This window comes from Dermacentor andersoni, chromosome 6, assembly GCF_023375885.2.
Source record: "Dermacentor andersoni chromosome 6, qqDerAnde1_hic_scaffold, whole genome shotgun sequence".
In the NCBI taxonomy this organism is placed as follows: Eukaryota; Metazoa; Arthropoda; class Arachnida; order Ixodida; family Ixodidae; genus Dermacentor; species Dermacentor andersoni.
In genome coordinates this window covers 950,287-972,719 of record NC_092819.1, presented here as the reverse complement: position 1 = coordinate 972,719, position 22,433 = coordinate 950,287, and the positions used below count along the sequence as shown (strand labels likewise).

The following is a 22,433-nucleotide window of genomic DNA, read 5'->3' as shown; positions in this document are numbered from 1 at the left end:
CATTGCATTGCATACTATGAGGCATAGTTCATTCAAAGAACAAATAAAGCATTAGAAACGAATGAGCACTTTGTTTGCGTACTGAGCACTCTCCATAGCATATGTAGTAGTCATGCATTATCGGAATAAAGTTTAAAACGGCAGCCTTATGGGCCAGTTAGTATCTGCGTAAATTGGAAATGGGCGACATTTCCAGCATTGGCAGAGCAAAAAAAGAAAAAGAGAGAGAGAGTGAGAAAGAGAGAGATGTATTTTATTTGGTTGGAATGATTACCACTCATGGGGCTGTTATGTCATATTCTTGTGCGAGGGCTGCAACTATGAATTTAGGCATAAATATTTCAGAAAAAGGAATGTGTTAGGGCTGCACTCGCTTTTTCCTATGCATGCACTTTATCAGCCACAGCCACGCAACCAATGCAGTGTATACAAAGTTGTCTTTGTTTCGTGCATATGGCACTTCTCCTTCGCTGCCTAAAAAGTGTGCACATGTTTATTCTGTTGTCATTTCACATAAAAACCTTAATTTTCCCTGCACAAAAGCCTTACATGCAACACGACATCTGAGGGCAAATTCACCTTTAAAAAGCAGATATAGGCGTATCACTTGGCGTGTTGGTCTCCTCTTCACTTATTTCTGTAGTGTTGACTTAGCACCAGTAAAATTCATATCCTGTTGCCTTGCAGCTTGTCTTGTAGCACTGTGTGTTCGCACTCGAATATGTAATGTATACACAGTCCCCCACAGGCTCCACATTTTGTGCGTACATTCTGTACACACTTGTGTAATGAGCTTTGACCACTACTGCACCAGCTAAAATGTTTGCAGGTTCTTTTCATCGTGCAGCTTTAGGTGTAGTATGATGTTAGAGCCCACATTCGAGAATGGCTTCATATTGTAACAGCGCACTTGCTGGGATTAGATTCTAGTTACTCCAGCTTTGCGTTTGTGTGCCAATGCAATGCATGGGGTAGCAAATGGTTGCTAAAATAAAGGCTTTCCAATGTCGTTGCTCACAGCGCCAAACATGCCAACACATGTTTGTTTACATTTATAAACCGCACCCAAGAAATTTGAGCCCAAATTTATGTTCAAAAGAGAGTGTGACCCTTACATGAGAACATGCAGCCTAGTATATGATAATGTTTCAGAAAAGAACGTTTCAGACCTTATTTGAAGGGAACGCGCAGATGCAGCTTTCATAAATAATGCCAAACAATACCCACTGCTGAATGCCATGTTTGAGAAAAATTTTAGTGTTAATGACAGCAGTTTAGCCAGAAAAGTTTGGTTTTCTGAGGGACATTGTGTGCTCTGCTGCATAACTTTTGTGTCACTTATGGTTGCCAGGATGAAAGTTATCGCATTTTTGCTTTGTTTTCACGCTTTATGGTGCATAGTTGGCAATGCGAAGTATTCGAAAGTTATTATATAAATATTTCAATTTTCTAAGAGCAACTATTCCATTCAAGGACCAAACTGAATAGGACAGTATTGAACTTGCTATTCTAAAGCTTTGAATTCACTGAACCCTCGTTACTAGTTCTTTCAAATTGTGTTGTTTCAGTTACGGTTCAACTTGTGTGGCCTTTCTGCTGAGACTGCTGTGTGTGGTTCAGATGGACATTTTAGGAATACCCGTGTAAACTTTACTGCAAGAGCCTTCTACAAAGGACTCTTAACGGCTACAATGCAAATAAAAACTACAGCATAGATCAATATCTTCAGTGCTATTCATTTTCTTTGTAATTCATCGAAAGAACTGTTGCTCATGTTCGCTGACACAGCTGTTCTCATTATTGCCCCAGGCACGAACACTGAGATCATAGATGGAGCGTTGGGTCATCCAGATAAAGAACTGACAACGCATAAAGAACTTCGCGAGAGACCATCAACAGCATAGACGTGGGAGGGCCTGCATCTGCTATGCAGCTGAATTTAATGCAGTGGCGGTGACTACAAACTTACACAATGCTTGAATAAGTTAGAAGTGGCATTGCTTGTGCCCAGCAGAAACTTGCAGCAGATTAAACGGGCTTCCTTTTTCTCGGTGGAATAAACAGACAAGGGCAGCCATCAGTGAGGTGGGAGTGCTTGGGCATCTTTTAGAGCGCAGCTCTTAGGGGCCCATTCCTGCGTTGAGCATCAGCATCGCGGTGTCCCTCGGCGTAGACAAGGGAATGAGCACAGCGAAGTATGAAAGCGCAAACGCAGAGCGCTGCAGGGGATGAAAGACAATGATAGCAAATGGTGCGAGGAGGAAAGTGGAAGAGGTGGGTGTGGCGAAAGGGTGAGAAGGAAAGTGAAGTGCCGCACGAGACGTGCTTCATGGCGGTGACCAGGCATGCATCGGCACAGCACGTCCTCCGATACCATATATGGAAACAAAGCGCTGGTGTGGACTTGGGACCCATAGGGCATGCGCTCTGCATCAAACATGCATTCCTGTGTTCACATTTTCTGAACAGTGAGCGACGCAACCAGTGAAAATGCTTTGTCTGCCACTGCTGCTAAACGGGCTGCCTGAGCAGAGGTTCAGCGCTGGTATAAAGAGGACCCTGTTTATTCAGAATCAAATTCTTTGCCACAATATGTCGTGAATTCAAAACACCTAAACAGCTTCCCTCAAAACTCGTATTACGGAGTATCTATCGTAATCGTTGGTGAATTTTTTCTTTACTTCCACAGTGTTGCCAAACAGCTGAGCTGCTAATATCACAGCTCTATGGTGCATCCGCGTTTATTGAATTGCCACTTATATCAAAGTTTCTTGTTGTCTCATTCACTTTGTTATGATGATGGTTTATTGCATTTGCACACACTTACCATCCAGTGCTGAATGGAAAGTGAGGTGCAACGGCTGTTCCCTTTTCTCTCTTCAAACCTGCTGCTCAGTGATTGTGACGTTCTGCTGTGGAGGTCGCAGGTTTGATTCCCAGGTGTGGTGGCCACATTATATCGATGAAAAAATGCTAGATGCTCGTGTAGATGCTCACAGTTAAAGAACCCCAGGTGGTCAATATTAATCTGGAGCCCTCCACTCCCCCCATTGTTGCTGCTTTGGGATGTTAAACCTCACGGATCCATCTTCTTTCTTGCTTCAAGTTATTACACTAGAAATTGAAGGGCACTTGTTACATAAATAAAGACACAGTACTCTTTAGCAAATGTTGGTTTTGCAATATACAATGTATTTTATTTCCCTTCACAAAATGACATCACTGTGTACATTTGTTGCAACTGAGATGGATAGCACAAGCGAGTACAAAATACTTCAACACATGATCATGAGGGCTTGAAATAAATCATTTGAGTTTATTGATTCTTTCACTGGAAGATGATGTTTTCAGCTTTTAGATTAAAGGTGCAGCTTGGGACACTGACAAAATCTCTGGAGGTCTAGGGTCTCACCGGAGTACCGACCACCACAGGTTTTAGTTTAGTAAGCCACAGGGTCGTGTCAGCTGTTGCCTCTCGTACTCTCGCATGCTGCTGTGCGCTTCTCAGGCCTCTAAAGGGGGCACCGAATGTTGCACACACAAGAGAACACAGTGTTGCCCCGAGTTAGTGGAAACCTTTTGTGGTCTCCAGCGGCACCCAACACTGCACAAACACCCTGTCCTGGGGCGGCGCAGGCACCAAAGGGCTCCCGCACCAAGTGCGAAAATACAGACCTAACCACTAGCACGTTGCTGCGAGAACAAAGGCTCCGCACGACACGCCGCTAGGAAAAGTCTCCGCGGCTATGCTTCTTGTTCTGGGCCCACTTTCAAGAGCTCAAGCAATCACCTTTGGCTTGGGCCTCCGATAAGTGCAGTTTGGTGCAGTATGACGATGCATGAGCATTAGGCACCGTTCTTCGGCTTAGTGTCTGGAAAGGATTAACACAAGGTACGCACTTGCCGTATGGGCAAAGGCACCGTATGCGAGCTCAAGTGCAAGACACAGAGGGGCCGGCGGACGAGAGGAAAGCACGTATGCACCCAATGCACGTACATCCCCACACTCACGTTGCATCCGGCTGCCAGTGATGTGAATGCCCCCATCGCACACCACCACGAGGGGAGGGCCACCACTGAAAACCGTCACAAGTGGAAAGGGGAGAGGCGTAGAGACGACAGAACTGGTGAATGCCCATGCAGAGTCGCCAGAGCATACCTCATCCCCCATAAATCCTTAAGAAACATATTCTTTTGAAGTTCGAAGTTTTTGAAGTTTGAAGTTTATTGAATACTTAGTGCAGATACAAAAATATTGATATTTAGTACAGAAAAAGGTCCCATAGTGTAAACATTGTAGGGGGACCTTTTATAAAGTTAAAAAAACACTAATACTACTTGACAGCAAAAAGGCAGCGAATTATAAAAATTCAAAAATGCAAATACATAATGAGGCAAAAGATTAATACCATGGAAAATATAAAACGATAGGGATAAGGCTTAATCTGAAGTAAGAAATGAAGCAAACACTATTAAAAATGACAGAATTAAAGTTGTGTTTTAAAAGACATATTCAATAAACGGAGCTATAGGTTAAACATGAAATTGCGAAGCTGATGTTTGAATGACGATATAGAAAAGGCACATTTAATGTTAAAAGGCAATGAATTCCAAAGTTTGATTAAAACAAATGCTACTCTTTGTAAACCATAGTTAGTTCGTACCTTAGGGAGTATAAAATTGTTATTGGAGAAAAAGTGTGTAATATTTGAGTTAGTAAGGTGTCAGATAAGAACAAATTTGAGAAGGTTATGGTCTTGAACAGCTTGATAAGCAAATGTGCAGACATTAAATTTGATTATATTGTCAATACTCAGTATGTGCAGTTCCCGGTACAGATCAGTAACATGTGAACGTCGGTTGCTCCAGGTGAGAATGCGAATGGCTTGATTCTGTACATGTTGGAGGGATGAAAGGTGGCAGTGATATGTTTGACCCCAAGAAGCAATACAATAAGTTAGATGACTGTGAATGAATGCATAACATAAGGTGACCAAAGTAGTCAACTCAAAGTAACATCTAGCTTTTAGTAATACCCTAATACCATAGGAAGTTTTCCGCTGTAGCTCATTAATATGCAAATTAAATTTTAAGTGGGAATCAAGTTTGATACCAAGGAATGAACAATGATCTGATAGATGAATAGGATGCGTGTTTATAAAGAGGGGCATAACTTGCGCGTTATTTATTGACCTGGAATAGAAATTAAGAACTTGCTTTTCGAGGGATTTATCAAAAGCTTATTTTTAGCACAACATGCACTAACGTTAATAAGTTCAGCATTAAAGGTTGTTGTAATGTTGCTTAGAGAATTACTCGAACATAAGACAGTCGTGTCGTCAGCATATAAGATGCATTCTGATAATGTGGTTAGACACTGTGGAAGGTCATTAATGTATTGTAGAAATAAAAGCGGGCCCAGAATTGAGCATTGCGGAATGCTGATCTTAATTATATTTTTAGTAGAATACATGCCGGAGATGGATACTAATTGCTCACGATCAGATAAGTAACTACAGAAAGTATTGAGAGAGTTGCCAATAATGCCATAAGATGCAAGTTTAGAAAAAAGAATGTCATGATTTAGTGTATCAAAAGCTTTAGTAAAATCTAGAAAAACAGAACCAACGAAGTTACCATTGTCAATTTCTAGTTTACATTTTGCTGTGAAATAAATTAGGGCTAGGTTAGTCGAATACCCTTGTCTAAACCCAAATTGTTTCGGATGAAATAGGTTAAATTTCGTTAGGTAGTTAGACAGGCGGACATGTATTATTTTTTCAATTACTTTGCTAAATAATGGGAGAATGGTTACCGGCCTATAATTAGAAATTAAGCATCTGTCACCTTTTTTAAATACCGGGATAACCTTACTCATCTTTAACTCACGGGGAAATACGCCGGTTTTAAAAATTAGATTGATTATGTAGGTGAGCACATGCGCAATATGATCAGCAATCATTTTCACGTGGTTAGCAGAAATATTATCAATACCTGCGCTAGAGGACTTTATAGTAGTAATTGTTCTTTTTACCTCATCTGGGGTAACAGGAAAAAGAAAAAATGAGTGACCACAATGATCAAGTTCGTCATGCGTACTGGTTGGAACGTGTATGGGAGAGGAGTAGTAGTCACTAAATGCATTAGCAATATCTAATGGGTTAGATATAACAGATCCTTCATGATGAATGTTTGCTATAGGCGGATTAATGGTTTTATTGAGAAAGGAATTGATCAAGCGCCATTGTTTTTTTATATCTGAACTAGTACAATTAATTTCGTTTTGACAATAGCGCTTTTTCGCATCCTTCATTAGAGCATTAAGTGTGTTACAATATTCCTTGTAATGATCACATAGATGCACATTAAATGACTGTCTTTTTGTTTTTTTATATAAGTTATCTTTCTTACGCAGGCTATTAAGTAATCCCTTTGTTAACCATGAGTTTCTAGGGGAAGAATAACGTTTATGGCACAGTACACATGTTGTCGATGAAGACACGCAATTGGATATTGTAGAGATGAAAGCGGTGTATGCTGATTCAACATTATTCATTGAAGTGACACAAGACCAATCAAAATTAGATTCCATTTTTATGAATTTGTCGCGATCAAACTTATTCTTACCAAAGCTTACACTATTTGTGCGAGGACTGTTCTCAAAGCAAAGTGCAACTGGGAAATGATCTGTAATATTGCTTTGAAGAATGAATGCGGAGGGAGGATGAAGAAGGTTTGAAAGTGCATGGTCAATGAGTGTTCCCAAACCATTATTAGTGCAACGGGTGGGAAGGGAGAGTACAGATTCAAGACCATAACCTTGGAAACAGCTGACGTACTGAGTTAGATAAAAGGAGGAAGCATCAAGTAAATTAATGTTAATGTCACCCAAGATGACAACGGACTTATTTTCTTTTGAGAGAATGTCAAGAATAGTGTCAAGTGCTTCACAAAAAGCAGGAATTGGCGAATGTGGTGATCAATAGATGGTACCAAAGACAATATTACTATCAATGCTTATTACAGAATGATCAACCTCAATCGACACCGACTCACAATCACAGATATTTAAGTGAAGATCAAGCCTATGCTTGTATCTAATGTCGGACCGAATAAACATAGCAATTCAAACATAGCAACATAAATTCAATGTTTCAGGTGCAGCTTTTTTGGCTGTTGCATGAGAATTTCGAGGATTGCAGTAAACTAGACAAATGGGGTGCATTTGACACAGGACAGCTTTTATCCTGCTTTTAATTAAGAAACTTTCTGTAGCAATAATTGCCTATAATGAAAGCATCTTTCTTCTATTCTGTATGATTAGTAGCTGAAAGTGGCATACAAATGGTGGGGATGCGCGACTCTCGCGTGTCCCCTGATATGTTGTTTTCTCACATAGCTTCCATCTCCTGTAATCCAACTTCACCGCGTGGCTTTATGGCGGCGGTCGGTGTGCATGCAGGGTAGTAAAAGAGATGCACGAGTGTGGCTAACACCACCTAATGGCGGGGTTACTTGGGGGCAAAAAGGAGAAGGCTCTTCCTCTTTGGCTACGGGTCGGCAAGCGGTGCAGATGTTCTGCGTGTGCGCGGGTCAATGTACAGAATGATGCTGGCTTGATGAGTACATGAAAGCTCTGGGACACGGCACCTCCGGGTGCCCAGTACTCTTCCCATCTGACAACGGCACCAGTCCTTGTTTCTGCGAGGAGGCCTATACCGGAATGGACGAATATGATCGTTTGAACGTGCCACTGTTCATGTGAATGTACGCACAAACGACCAGGCGTTGGTGTCCAGCATGGGGCGAACATATTCACTCACTATCCGGTCGCGGTGAGTCGGACTTCCTCGATTTGTTGCGTGCCCATCGCATGTTTTGTGGATAGCAACTCGGCTAGCAAGCATTGGCCTATTATAGGTGCAATAAATGCCATTGTAATTGTTTGCACTACTTTGTTTTTGTTCCTTTGTCCCTGGAGCACGAGTGAGAACCCCACAAAATCAAGCTGTAATAGTATGTTTATGTTTTGTTGGATGGGAGGCCAGCAGTCCAGCTAGTGCCTTTGTGCTCCCCTTTCATGCAGAGGTGGCGTTGCATGGTGCATACCAGGCTTGGATGCAGTACTTGTCTGTTTTGTCCAATATAAATCACAAGTACACGAGCAAAGAATATTTTTTAAAGCGAAGATTTCTTGGATTTTCCTGACCGTGACTGCTGGGTGCTGCTGTTGTCTTGCCAAATAGCTGACATTAAAAAAAATAAAAAAGATTTACGTGCCCGATAGTGGGATTGAAGCTCAATCCCCCCATCACAGCAACCCGGTGCTCTAACCATTAGGCCCTAACCAAACCTATACTTCCGTTGTGCCAATGTTAACTAGCTCTTTGAGATGATTGCCACATGTGTTGCACTGCGTAGTGCAGGTGCACAAGAACACATGCGCGCTCGTCAGTTTTCTTCATACCAAAGACGTTGGAATGAAATGGGCAAAGTTATAGTATTTGATTAACCACTACACAGAAATTCCGAAGTGTGCATTAGATCGGCATAATTTTTTCAGCTGAAGGGTTGGTGCAATATGCCATCCTTGAAACTACAGGGACATCTTGGAAATTATCTAGAGATTCCACAGCTACCATAATTCTTCACAAGAAAAGTAGAAAGATACCTATAAAGAAAAGGGTCAGACAAGGAGACACAATCTCTCCAATGCAATTCACTGAATGTTGGAAGTATTCAAGCTATTAAACTGGGAAGACTTAGGAGTCGAGACAAATGGCAAATATCTCAGGAACCTTCAGTTTGCAGATGACATTGTCGTGTTCAGCAACACTGGGGACAAGTTACAATAAATGATTGAGGACCTTAATAGAGAGAGTATAACAGTGGGATTGAAGGTTAATATGCAGAAAACAAAGATAATGATCAATAGCCTGGCAAGGGGACAAGAGTTCAGGACCACCAGTCATCCTCTAGAGTCTTACTCACAGAGGACCCTGATCATGAGAAAGAAATTTACAGAACAAAGATGGTTTGAAGCGCATACGACAGACTTTGTTAGATCCTGACTGGAAGCTTACCATTATCATTAAAAATAAAGGTGCACAATCAGTGCAGTCTGCCAGTGCTAACGTATGGGGCAGAAACTTGGAGACTGACAGAGAAGCTTGAGAGCAAGTCAAGGACAGCATAAAGAACAATAGAACGAAGAATGTTAGGTGTAACATTAAGAGACATGAAGAGATTGGTGTGGATCAGAGAGCAAATGGGGATAGGCGATATTTTAATTGACATTAAGAGAACAAAATGGAGCTGGGCAGGTCATGTAATTTGTAGGTTAGATAACCGGTGGGCCATTAGGGTTACAGAATGGTTGCCAAGAGAAGGGAAGCGCACTCATAGACGACAGAACACTAAGTGGGGTGATGAGATTAGGAAATTCGCAGGCGCTAGTTGGAATTGGTTGGCGCATGACATGTGTAATTGGAGGTGACAGGGAGAGGCCTCGTCCTGCAGTGGACATTGGGCCTCTTCGATTTTTGGAGTTCTGGCAGCCCGCTGGCAGCCAGATGGCAGCCAGCTAGTTCTGGTTCTGATAGGAAGTTACATGGGCTGGGATCCCAAGACAACCCGAACCTGCCCGAACTTTGCAAAATCGAACAGCGGGACAGCTGGCCAAATGTAAACTTGCTATCAGCATGGCAGTGCCCGGCGAAGCCGGCGTGTGCTCGGCATAGTCGGCCCATTTATACGTTGCCAGCTTGAAAATATATAGTTGCATTCAGGGATACGATCACTTTCGCTCGACTCGACGCAGGACGTGCACTGAGCCAACCTCACCTTGCGCAGCGCAACAGATGGCCACCGACGCGGCGCATGACAAGACGCGAGATCACGCGTAAGTGATTGTATACTCAAAAGCGATATCTCGAGGTTCCCTGCTCGCAGCGATCACGTCGCCCACTGGCGACATTCAGGAGTTGGCGTTGTGTCATCACAAGACATGAAAAAGCAGGTTATCGGATACGTCTCATAAGCATAAAATTTCGTGTCGACCTGCTTGGGCTTCGATTTCAGAAAGTTTGTTGTGTCTCATGGTGCTTTTCATTTTGACCCTAAGGAGCTGGGGACGCGTGGCTGACGCATGAAAATGCACGCCGCCTGTGACCAGTGAAACGTTTCACACGAAAAACAATGTTGGTCGCCATCATGAGAGCAATAAGCCAATGTTCGTGTGTCTAATGTACCAAGTGCAATCAGTGCATTCTCAGATCAACGGCCTGCAGTAGAACACAAATCAGTTTCGAGCTGCCACCTAAGCATACGACAAAGAGACAGAGCAAACACAGACTAGCTGCAAAGCCTTCGCTAACTGCAGAAAAAGGAGATATATACATACACCAGATATGTGAAAAGGAATGCCACCAGAGAAAGACCAACCCAAAATGTACCGCAATGTGTGAATGAGCATCTACAACTTGCGTGGAACACGATGCAGATAACATGCACGCATGAGAGTGCAGCGCGCTGACCACCGCCTCGAAGAAGCCTTCAGGGAACACACACACATACACTCACAAAAGCTTCAAACGGTTCAAATGTGGAACGGAGCGTAAGCACCTAATAAGATAATGCTAGAAGTAAGGAAATCTAAAGATTACTATAGACAGTTGGCTAAGCAAGGTAAATTTAGGTCCTCAAGCACCCGCATTGCAATCTGTGAAGTCCCCGCAAAGATGGCGGCAAGCACCCATCGCCTCTTTTAGTCGTCTGCTAGCCAGAGAATTTCCAGAGAGCAGCCAGACCAAAATCGTCCTGACAGGTTCTGGCAGCCCATGGGTAGCCAGAACCGTCCAGCGCAAGCAAAACGAACGCCCGGTGGAAGTGCGTGGCGCGGTGGGCGGAGCAACCCAAGAAAAACTAACGCGCTCTGGCTGGCTCTGGCAGCCCGCGAGTAGCCAGAAGTGAAAAATCGAAGAAGCCCATTGAATAGGTTGATGTTGACGATTACGTATTTCTCGACGCACACATTCCTCACTGTTTTGCCAAGTCAACTACACGATCAACAAGAACAGCCTCGAAAAGATGCAAGGCATGAATTTGTTCAGTACATCACCTGCAGTCTTGCCGCATCACGTGTGCAACCATGTTAAGTAGCCCTAGTTGAAGTTGCATCTGCTGATGCAAACACTGACATTGCTGACTGTGTAACATGAATAAACTGTGTCTTGTGAGTCATGGAAGTGTTATGTAGCGCAAAATAACAACAGACATATGCATCGAATCTAATAAATTTAAAGGGACCCCAAACAACCTTCGAAGACTCAAAAATTCCTTGGAACGGGTATAGTACCTTGCAGGAATACATCACTGAAAGAAATTTTTGAAAAGACCTAGTACAAGCAGTTATAATGAGCGTAATATTAACCTTTCTTAAATATACTTTTAGAGGGCCTCGTTGGTGCATATTTGACATAATTAAAGAGCACGAAAGACAAGGGCCGACATGGGACAATTGACAATAGCACTTGTCCCATGTCTACCCTTTTCTTTTGTGCCATGTCTGCCTTCTCGCTCTCTTTAATCATGTCAATAAACCTTTCTCGTTCTTCCACAATGACCTCTGTTCTGAAGAAGTTGGGCAATGCCTGCCCATGGTGTGACATCACCTAGCTTCAATTTTGTGTTTCTTGTTTCTGCGGACGCTCATGGGTGCTGTTGGCAACACATACTTTCGGTTGCTGTTACTGTACTAACGTTGGTCTCATCACTTTGCTGTGCTACTGCATAATAGATAGCTGCTCACAGCTGCTTTTTCTCGTACTGAGTGGCATGAGTAGCACTGTTCCTTTCGCACTTATCTCCACTGCAGTCACACATTTTAGAAGGCTTGAAGGAAACATTGTCTTTATGTTCACTTCTACGAATATGTCAGCATCAAGCACATTGTGGGGTTTTCACCCGTGCTCTTGGGACAAAGGAACGACAACACAGTAGTGCAAACAATCACAAGGGCATTTATTGCACCTTTCATAGACTAATGCCTGCTAGGCGAGTTGCTATCCATAAACATGCCGATGGGCGCGCGACAAATTGTGAAAGTTCGACTCACTGCGACTGGACAGTGGGCAAATATGTTCGCCCCATGCGGGACACTAATGCCTGGTCGTTCACGCATTCAGTCACGCGAATAGTGGCATTCAAACGATCGTGTTTGTCCATTCTGGTGTAGGCATCATGAGACGGTCTTGCAGAAGCAAGGACTGGCGCACACGCGGAACCTCCACATCGCTTGCCGACCTGGAGCCAAAAAGGAAGAGCCTACTCCCCTGTCGGGCCCGACCAACCCCACCGTTAGGTGGCACTAGAAGTGCCACACTAGCGCCATTTCTCGTAATGCGCTGCAACCAGACCGACCGACACCTGCACTAAGCTACATAGAGAAGCCGGATTACAGGAGACGCGAGACTTGTGGGGAAACCATATCAGGGGACGCGTGAGAGTCGCGCATCCCCACAACATCAGCTAAACGATGAATGCTGCACTCCCGACTTGGGTTGAAAGTATTCCTAACGTAATGATCTCTGACCATGCTGGCAACTTAACTCGAAGGTGTGCAACTTGGGGAGCAGATGACTGGTTCCATCTTTTTCCACTCATATGTGAGGGCTCAGGCTGGTTGAGGAAGTTTCAAAAAAATGTTTAATCTCCTTGGGGCTGGAGCATCCATGTTACCCACAGAGACCATTCGGAGCATGCAGTTGTCCAAGCATCACGGAGGCGAGAGGGCTCGTCATAGCACCCCAAGGCTGCTGCGTATCATGGTTACGTAGGAGACGCAGCTGTGTGCAACCGTTGCTATGTGCACAGCATTGCTGGTGTGCACTCGTGCTCATATGCTCTAGCCTGTCTATGCTATGCCCTGCAGGGATAGCTTTGCCCTGCAGGGATAGCTTTGCCCTGCAGGGATAGCAGACAAATGCAAATAGCACATTTTGAAGTGTTATCAATAGCTCAATATTGTAACGGACAGTTAAGGAAACCCAGATACAACTATTTATTGTGGGCGAACTTGTGCCCTGGGGTAAATAAAAAACACTGCCGCGTTCTCAACGGGAGATCAGGAAGGCCTTCTTCTTCTCTCTCGAGCGTCGCTTCACCTCGTCTTCTTCTTGTAGACGCCGACAACGGCCACCTGCGATTCGAGTGCGTGCGGCGAAAACACGTGCCATTACTTCGTCCTTTTCCTTCAATACTCCGTTGTCGTCTTGAGGGGGCGCACGAACCTGCGCGCGTTGTTTAAATGTTTCTGCCTTGTATTATCATCCCCCCTCCAAAACGCATCGTCCCGATGCGTAAAGCGACGAAATTGTTCACAAGCAGTTGTCCACACTAAAGTTGGTATATGGCACAGAAAAGATGTTTGGTCGAATAATCACTGCCTGTCATAATATGGCTTCAGTCTGACCACATGTACAGTTTCTGTGCGACGCCGGCATCGTGATGAGCTCACTTGTCCTTCTGGCGTAACTTCGTAGTTCAGGGGACTGATGCGGCGAAGTACTCGGTAAGGGCCGAAGTAACGGCGCAAAAGCTTTTCGGACAGGCCGCGCGTCCGCACGGGGGTCCACACCCATACTCTGTCACCTGGTGCATACTCGACTTCCCTTCGTCGCAGGTTGTAACGGTCCGCGTCGATGCGCTGCCTTTGTTGAATGCGATGTCGCGCCAGCTGACGTGCTTCTTCGGCCCTCTGTGTAAAGTCACTGATGTCAGGGTTCTGTTCTGTACTGTCGCTGACAGGCAGCATTGCATCCAAGGGTGTGGTAACTGTTCGACCAAAAACAAGTTGGAATGGCGTTACTTGAGTGGTTTCTTGCAATGCGGTATTGTAGGCGAATGTAGCATAGGGTAGGATCTTCTCCCATGTACGGTGTTCTAAGTCTACGTAAATTGACAACATATCGGTCAGCGTCCTGTTCAATCGTTCGGTTAACCCATTTGTTTGAGGATGATAGGCAGTTGTTTTCCTGTGGCTGGTATGAGTCAATTTCATGATGGATTGCGTCAAATCGGCGGTGAACGAAGTTCCTCGGTCCGTGATAATAATTGCAGGGGCACCGTGTCGTAATACTATCTTGGTGACAAAGAATTCAGCCACTTCAACGGCCGTTGCACTGATTAGAGAGGATGTCTCGGCATATCGCGTTAGGTAATCAGTCGCTACTACAATCCATCGTTTCCCCGATGACGATGTCGGAAAAGGACCAAGCGAGTCCATTCCTACTTGTTCGAACGGGGCTCCTGGGGGTTCTATTGGTTGAAGGAGGCCTGCGGGTTTTAATGGAGGCGTTTTGCGTCTTTGGCAATCCCGACATGTTCGTTCGTACATAATGCTGCACTGAATTCAATAGCTTTGGCCAGTAGTATTTAGCATGAATTCGGGCGAAGGTTCTGCTCACTCCGAGGTGTCCTGCTGATGGGTCATCGTGACAGGCTTCTAAGATTTCCGATCGCAAAGCTGAAGGAACAACGAGTAGAAATTTCTCTGTGCTGTGCTCAAAATTTCTTTTGTACAGGACGCCATTTCTCATCACATACGATGACAATCCCCGGCAGAAAACTCGCGGAACATGGACGTGGTGTCCCTCGAGGTGCCTGATGAGTAGAAGCAAATCGGCGTCAGACTGCTGGTGTTTGGCCATCTCAAATGTGGTCACGGCTCCAAGAAACGAAAATTCGTCTCCATCTTTCACAGGAGCAGATTCGACCGGAGCACGTGATAAACAATCAGCGTCACTGTGCTTGCGACCTGACTTGTACACGAGAGTTATGTCGTATTCCTGCAGCCTCAGACTCCATCTAGCAAGTCGTCCAGACAGATCTTTCAGGTTTGCAAGCCAGCACAATGAGTGATGGTCACTGATTGCTCGGAACGGTCTACCGTATAAGTATGGTCGGAATTTTCCTATGGCCCATATTACTGCGAGGCATTCTTTTTCGGTGGCTGAATAGTTGGTTTCAGCCTTCGAAAGAGTGCGGCTAGCGTATGCAATCACTCTTTCCTCTCCGTTTTGCCATTGAACGAGGACGGCACCAAGTCCTAAATTGCTGGCGTCTGTGTGGATGTCTGTTTCCGCTTCCTCATCAAAGTGCGCAAGGACCGGGTGGTTTTGAAGTCGCCGTCGCAGCTCATTGAATGCATCTTCTTGTTCACTGTGCCATACGAAAGGCATATCTTCTTTCGTTAATCGCGTTAACGGCTCGGCAATCTTCGAAAAGTTTTTGACGAAACGCCTGTAATAGGCACAAAGTCCTCGGAATCGCCTAATGGCCTTTTTGTTGGTTGGTCTAGGAAACTTTTCTACTGCTGCGGTCTTCTCAGGGTCAGGACGGATGCCTTCGGAGCTAATCACATGGCCGAGGAAAAGGAGCTCATGGAAGCCGAAGTGACATTTTTGTGGCTTTATCGTCAGCCCTGCTGAACTAATAGCTTTGAGCACAGTCCTTAGTCGTTCCACATGCTGAGCAAAGGTGGTAGAAAAAATCACGACATCGTCGAGATAAACCAGACAGGACTGCCACTTTAACCCGGAGAGCACAGTGTCCATCATCCGCTGAAAGGTGGCAGGCGCGGAACAGAGGCCGAACGGAAGTACCTTGAATTCGTATAGTCCGTCTGGTGTCACGAATGCTGTCTTCTCACGATCCCGTTCGTCCACTTCTATTTGCCAGTATCCGCTTTTGAGGTCGAGAGAGGAAAAGAATTTTGCATCCCGTAGTCTATCGAGGGTGTCATCGATCCTCGGAAGTGGATAGACATCCCGCTTTGTGACGACGTTTAGCTTCCGATAATCAACGCAGAAGCGCAAGGTCTGATCCTTTTTCTTTACCAGCACTACAGGCGAAGCCCATGGGCTGGTCGATGGTTGAATTACGTCGTCTCGAAGCATTTCTTCGACTTGTTGGCTGATGACCTCTCTCTCCTTCGGTGAGACTCGGTAGGGATGCTGGCAAATGGGCCTCACAGCTTCGTCGACAATGATGCGGTGTCTGGCGATGGATGTTCTCTGGACTTTCGATGTCGTTGAGAAACATGAGGCGAATTCTCGTACAAGGTTCTCTATTTGCTGCTTCTGGCTCGGTGATAGTGCTGCTTCGATGTGGACGGATGCGAGTATGGAGTCTACGTTGTCAGACTCCAGTAGCGCACCATCGGAAGAGCTCAAATCCATAATTTGTTCATAGTCGTTAAGGCGGGCAATGACGGTTCCCTTCGCAACATGCTGAACTTCATTTCCAAAATTAGTCAGGAAGACATTTGAACACCCGTCACGCAGCCGAACAAGGCCCCTTGCCATACAGATCCCTTTTTCGAGTAAGAGCCCAGTGTTACTGTCGGCTATTCCTTCATAGTCGCTGAATACGGTGCTTCTTACGGCGACAGCTATGCTGGATCTTGGGGGTATCGTGACGTCGTCGTCTATAATCTGAAGCGCATCGAATCGTTCTTCACTCTCGAACGTCGCGATGGCGTGCTTCGTTGAGAACGACACACAGGATTCCTGCAAGTTGATAACTGCACCGTTCGCCTGCAAAAAGTCCATTCCAATAATTACATCCCTTGAGCATTCTGATAGGACGATGAAACTGGCGACGTATGTAAAGCCACGTATTCCGATTCTACAAGTGCACCTGCCCACCGGGTTGATAAGGTGTCCACCGGCGGTTCGAATTTGCGGTCCTCTCCAAGGAGTCAGCACTTTTTTCAGTCTTCTGGCAAGTACTTTGCTCATAACGGAATGGTCTGCGCCTGTGTCTACTAAAGCAGTAATTTCGCAGCCGTCTATAAGCACACATAAATCGGAAGCTACGTCACTCTTTTCGCAACTGCTCTCGCGTCCGTCGTTATATTTCAGAATCAGCGCTGGAGGCTCCGTTCTTGCGTCGACAGCGGCCTCACCTCCACAGGTCGCCGGTATTAGTTTTCCCGACGTGGGCTTTGGGGGCGTCGCCTTGGGGAGCTTGAGGATGGACGCGGGCTCGGTGATCGATACCTCAGCGGCACTGTTGATTGAGGTTGGTGTTGCTGTGAAGTCTGCGGGCTTTGGCGCGTTGACAAATACTCCTGGATCTCGAAAGGGCGTTCACCGTTTCTTGGGCAAGGAGCGTTTATGGCAAACCCCCGAAGTCCCGCTCTGCGGTATTCGCACATCCTGTAGAGATGACCAGCTTCGCCGCAGTGGTAGCACAGCGGGATTCTATCAGGAGTGCGCCATATGTCAGCTTTCCGGAATCTAGTCTCCGGCGAAGACGGCAAGAACCGAGGTTCAGGTACATGCGCAGTTGCCGCGACGAAGGTACGTCCTGGAGATCCTCTGAGTACCTCGGCGTACGATACCGTCGGCCGTACCGGTGACGACGCTTGCGGCTGTGCTGGTGGGTGCTGTTCGCGGACGGCTTGTCTCACTTCTTCGCGAACCACTTCTGCTAACGAAGAGACCTCTGTGGGGCCGTTGTTCCGCTGTTGCCTCTGGAGCTCTTCTCGGACCACAGACCTTATGAGTTCTCGTAAGACCTCGACGCTGTTCCCGAACGTTGCCGGCATCGCATCCACAGAGGCGACGTTCATATCGCGGTTGTAGAGTCTCGCACGCTGTTGAAGAGTCCTTTCCATAGTTGTCGCCTCGGAGCGGAATTCGGCGACGGTGCGTGGAGGGCTGCGAACCAAACCAGCAAAAAGCTCCTGCTTCACGCCGCGCATCAGGTGCCGAAGCTTCTTGTCCTCGCTCATGCTCGGGTCGGCCCGGCGGAATAAGCGGGACATATCTTCGAGATACATTGCCACGCTTTCGTTGTTTCGCTGGCTTCTTGCTTGCAAAGTGGCTTCAGCTTTTTCCCGGCGGTCTGTGCTCGGATACGTGGCCAACAGCTCCCGTCGGAAGTCATCCCACGACCGGAGGACAGCTTCGTGGTTTTCAAACCACGTTCGCGCACAGTCTTGCAACGCGAAGTAAACGTTGCGGAGCTTCCGGTTTTTGTCCCATCCGTTGTAGTCAGCGACGCGCTCGAAGCCTTCCAACCAGTCCTTGGCGTCTTCGAAGGTGTCGCCGTGAAAAGGCTCGGGCGTTCGCGGCTGATCAACCACGATGCGGGTTGAGGCTGTCTGAGATGTCATTTCTGTATTGTCTGCTGCTGCTATTATAGTCTGCTCCGGCAAAAGAGGAAACTCGGGCGGCTCACCACGTAGGCGACGGCTCGTGCGCTGGTGGACGGGCGTAAGCTCGTTGGGTCTGAGATGGCGTGGTTCCGGGCTGCTTTCTCCAACTCGAATTGGGCTGGAAATCATTACCCCGCACCTCCACCAGAATTGTAACGGACAGTTAAGGAAACCCAGATACAACTATTTATTGTGGGCGAACTTGTGCCCTGGGGTAAATAAAAAACACTGCCGCGTTCTCAACGGGAGATCAGGAAGGCCTTCTTCTTCTCTCTCGAGCGTCGCTTCACCTCGTCTTCTTCTTGTAGACGCCGACAACGGCCACCTGCGATGCGAGTGCGTGCGGCGAAAACACGTGCCATTACTTCGTCCTTTTCCTTCAATACTCCGTTGTCGTCTTGAGGGGGCGCACGAACCTGCACGCGTTGTTTAAATGTTTCTGCCTTGTATTAATATGAAGTGGTGTCTGCTAATGTGTCTCGATAGGAGTGACCAAGGAGGAGCTTGTGCTGGCATGTGTCCTTTGTAGATGCTGACCGCTGTTCCTCACAAGGCGCTGTAAGCGTAGCGTATGGGGGGTTTGGGCTTAAGTTTCACGTGGTTCGAGGCAAGTTGAGGGTTGAAAAATAATCGATATGTGCGAAACCTGATGGCCATGACACCGATAAGCATTGTGGCCCATGTTTCATTCCTATGTGGGTGGGGGCGGCCAAGTCTCGGCTATCCTTCGTCAACTATTGGTCATGAGCACTTAAGGGGAACCTGCCCAATGACATGAAATGGCAGCCACTGACAGCCCCAAAATGGGTAAGGAGAAGGCTTCTGTTTGAAAAGAGGATACAAAAAAAAAAAAGGCAACTTCGTGCTCCGCTTGTGTGCTCCACGTGCCACACACGACTGCAAATTGTGGCTGAGTTACTCACAGCATCGTGTACCATCCGTGGAAAGTGGTTTTTCACCAAGACCACAGGGTGGTTGAGGGCCCCTTTAACATGCACTCATGTCGTGTTGATATGGATGCCACCCCCACTTAGAAACAGTTACATCATTGTGTTACATTTGCTTGACCACACTATATTTGCATAAAAATCGCACTGAATGTCCATCATTGGGTTACGTTTGCTTGAGCATGTTATATTTACATAAAAATGACACTGCATGTGTTTCAGTAGCACTACATTTGCATAACATTTGCTTTAACCTTTCCCATGAACATTAACGAAAGCTTGATTTATCCCCAACTCCCACTTATGCGTGAGATCCGCCAATTTATTTTTGATAGAACGCACTTCAATGGAGGCATTTTTTGCTGGTAGACATGCCTCTGGAAATCCCTTAGACGTTTTTCTCACCTTTTTTAGGGGCTTGGGTCAGGTGACACTGCTGAGTCCATACCAGTCGGTGTTGTACACCTGGGACGACCCAACTCTAGAAAGAACGCTCATGTGGAATATTTACAACAGGAAAAAGCCAGGATTCATTGCACACATACAACAGGTGAGCTGAGTGCACCTCCAGGCTCCTTCATTCCTCTGTGGCTCCTTTTTTGTGTGTGTGGTAATCTCTCATGTCTTTGGCCTGGGCACCATTTATTGGCGCCCAGGTCACGAACCACTGAATCAGAAACACCTATATCAGAATTGTGGCATGTCTTTGCAGCTCTGGCTTAGGGTTTTCCAAGTTGGATTTTCTGAATGGCCTAATTGAACTTGACCCCTAGATGCAGCAAATCCTGCAGTGAAATTGAGGAATTTTCATGAAAGAAAAAAGGTGGACAACACTTTCTTTTTTCGTAAAAATTTCTCCACTTAGCAGAATTCTGCAGAAGTGATTTGCTATACCCAGTGCATACCTGCCAGCTTTTACGAAAATGCCTGATGTTTAGTGATTGTTTGTGGTTGTCACATTGACACAAATATTTTATGATCTTTCATTGGCACATAATTTAGGGCAACGACAAAAGGCAAATTTCTCAGACACATTTATTCAGTAGTCGCACTCGTGCGGCAGTGACATCATCTGATAGAAACAATGTATAACAGCAACCAAATCTTTTAACTGTCATTACGTGAATATTGCAGTAATAAATTTCATAGGCATTTCTGCTTGTCTCTCCACCTTGCGGGTCTCCGCAGAACTGTTACGTCAAACTCTTGCCTTTGCTTCTGAGTTGTTAAAATTCAACTTTGCCTGCCATCTGCGAGCCGCCTGGTTAGCTCAGGTGGTAGAGCGGCTGCCCCGGAAAGGCTATGGTCCCGGGTTCAAGTCCCGGATGACGAATTTTCCTTCAACTCCAAAGCTTTTCTTTTGAGAAACCCAGATGGGTTTCCTTTGTAGCACTTAGCTACTTTTGGGTGGACGTCTCACTTTCCCTTTATTAATTACTTCTCTACACCTTGCGGGTTTCTGCAGAACTATTATGCCAAACTATTGCCTTTGCTTCTGAGTTGTTGATAAATTCGACTTCGCCTGCTATCTGCTAGCTAACTGGTTAGCTCAGATGGTAGAGCGGCTGCCCCGGAAAGGCAGTGGTCCCTGGTTCGAGTCCTGGACCAGGACTTTTTCAACTTTCAATTTTTCTTCAACTGCGAAGCTTTTCTTTCAAGGAACCCGTATGGGTTTCTTTTTCAGCACTTAGCTACATTTGGGTGGATGTCTCACTTTCCCTTTATTAATTCTCTCTCTCTGTGGCACAGGAAATTGTTGCTGCGACTATATAGAGCAGAGTGCCTGTTCACAGCATCCCTACAGAACAATGTCTATGAGTGTTTAATAAACAGCAAACGTATTGAATAAAGAAATAATTTTTAGTATCTTTCAAAGAATTTTTATATTTCTTGCCTTCCATTGTAATGTGTTTCGAATTTTAAGGTTGGCAGGTCTGTCAGTGTTTCTGTGCTTCGAGTTGTCAAATAATTCAGCCTTGCACTGGGGCATCTGCTAGCCTCCTGGTTGTCTCACATGGTAGAATGACTGTCCTGGAAAGAGGCTGGTCTCACCAAATGAGATCCCAGCACCAAGACAAATTTTTCTTGAACTGCAAAACTGAGAAAGCTGTACACTATTGCCTTGTAGTTTTGCACTAGTTTTGAGTAGATGCTAGTTTTTTTTCTGTTCCTAAACTTGAACCCACTTTCCAATTCCTTTCTGTGCTTTCCAAATTCAGAAAAGTAATTTAACTGAAGGAAGAAAGAAACGTGAACGCTGCTGTGCTATTTGTAACGGCAACCTCAAACTGCTTACGGAACCTCCTCGACAAAAATTGGTCCGTGCTGTTCGGGAGCGTTAACAGCACATGTGTCTTAAAAAAATAAAGAGGAAAGGTGACACACTGCACAGCTATGACTGCTTGTGCGATGCCATGATTTGCAGCAGCACATGTGCAAGCAAAAAAAAAAAAGAAAAACAAGAAAGAAAAGTGAGGGGCACCTCTACTCTAATTATTGGCTGTGTTGTTGTGGCATGCACTGTGGCGGCACCATGCATTGGCTAAATTCATTGCAGTGGCTAAATAGTGTTCAGCTACACTTAACAGCCACGCTTTGTCACGCTTGTCTGGATAAAGCAAGTCTATGTGGGCTGGGTCATCCCAATGACCTGTGATAATCCGGGCTGGGAACATCTCCCGGTCACGAGTGAAGGACAACATGCCAGTCGAGGGCATACCATGCACTGACTAGCCCAGTCATGCGTGCCTTCTTATTGACTGATGTGGTGGCACCCTCCAGTGATCAATAATCTCAAATGCCTCCCACCCTAAGTTAAATAAAAAACCCAAACAATTTTAAGGTGATTAAGTGTAACAATGGCAGCACTTGAGTTATGGGGAGTAGCGCTGTGCAGGCCAACGAACCCTGGTGCCCCGTTGGGGAGGCGTGGTGACAGGTGTTTGACGAGGGGACACTGCACCTTCTGCAGCCCTTGGCTGCCTTGGTTCCTCAGTTGATGCCCCTGGACAGGAGATTCCAGAACTCTGGTCTGACAAGTCAGGTGCCACAACCTGCCCTGCCGGCTTGGATATGTCAGGACTGGGCCCAGGAGCGTCAGGGTCTGTGTCTGTGCTTGGACGGTTGGCTATACTCAGCCTGAGGTAGCGAGTTCGCCTGCCGGAGATGATCATAATGGCGTGCCCATCGTCGTCCGTCTGCCAGTTGGAGGCCCGATGAAAATGCTCCGTGAGCTGTGACTACAGCCGGCACCCATGCAGGCC

At 45.9% G+C, this 22,433-nt stretch overlaps 1 protein-coding gene across 2 annotated transcripts in view; it reads left to right on the top strand.

The window, feature by feature from the left end:
* The window catches only part of LOC126521192 (intermembrane lipid transfer protein VPS13A-like), an 820,642-nt gene that overhangs the window by 559,527 nt on the left and 238,682 nt on the right, over positions 1 to 22,433 (top strand). For both annotated transcript variants that reach the window (XM_050169804.3, XM_055065737.2), the window contains one exon: positions 19,585 to 19,720. In XM_050169804.3, coding sequence (XP_050025761.2) covers positions 19,585 to 19,720 — 136 coding nt within the window. The remainder of the gene's footprint in view (positions 1 to 19,584; positions 19,721 to 22,433) is intronic.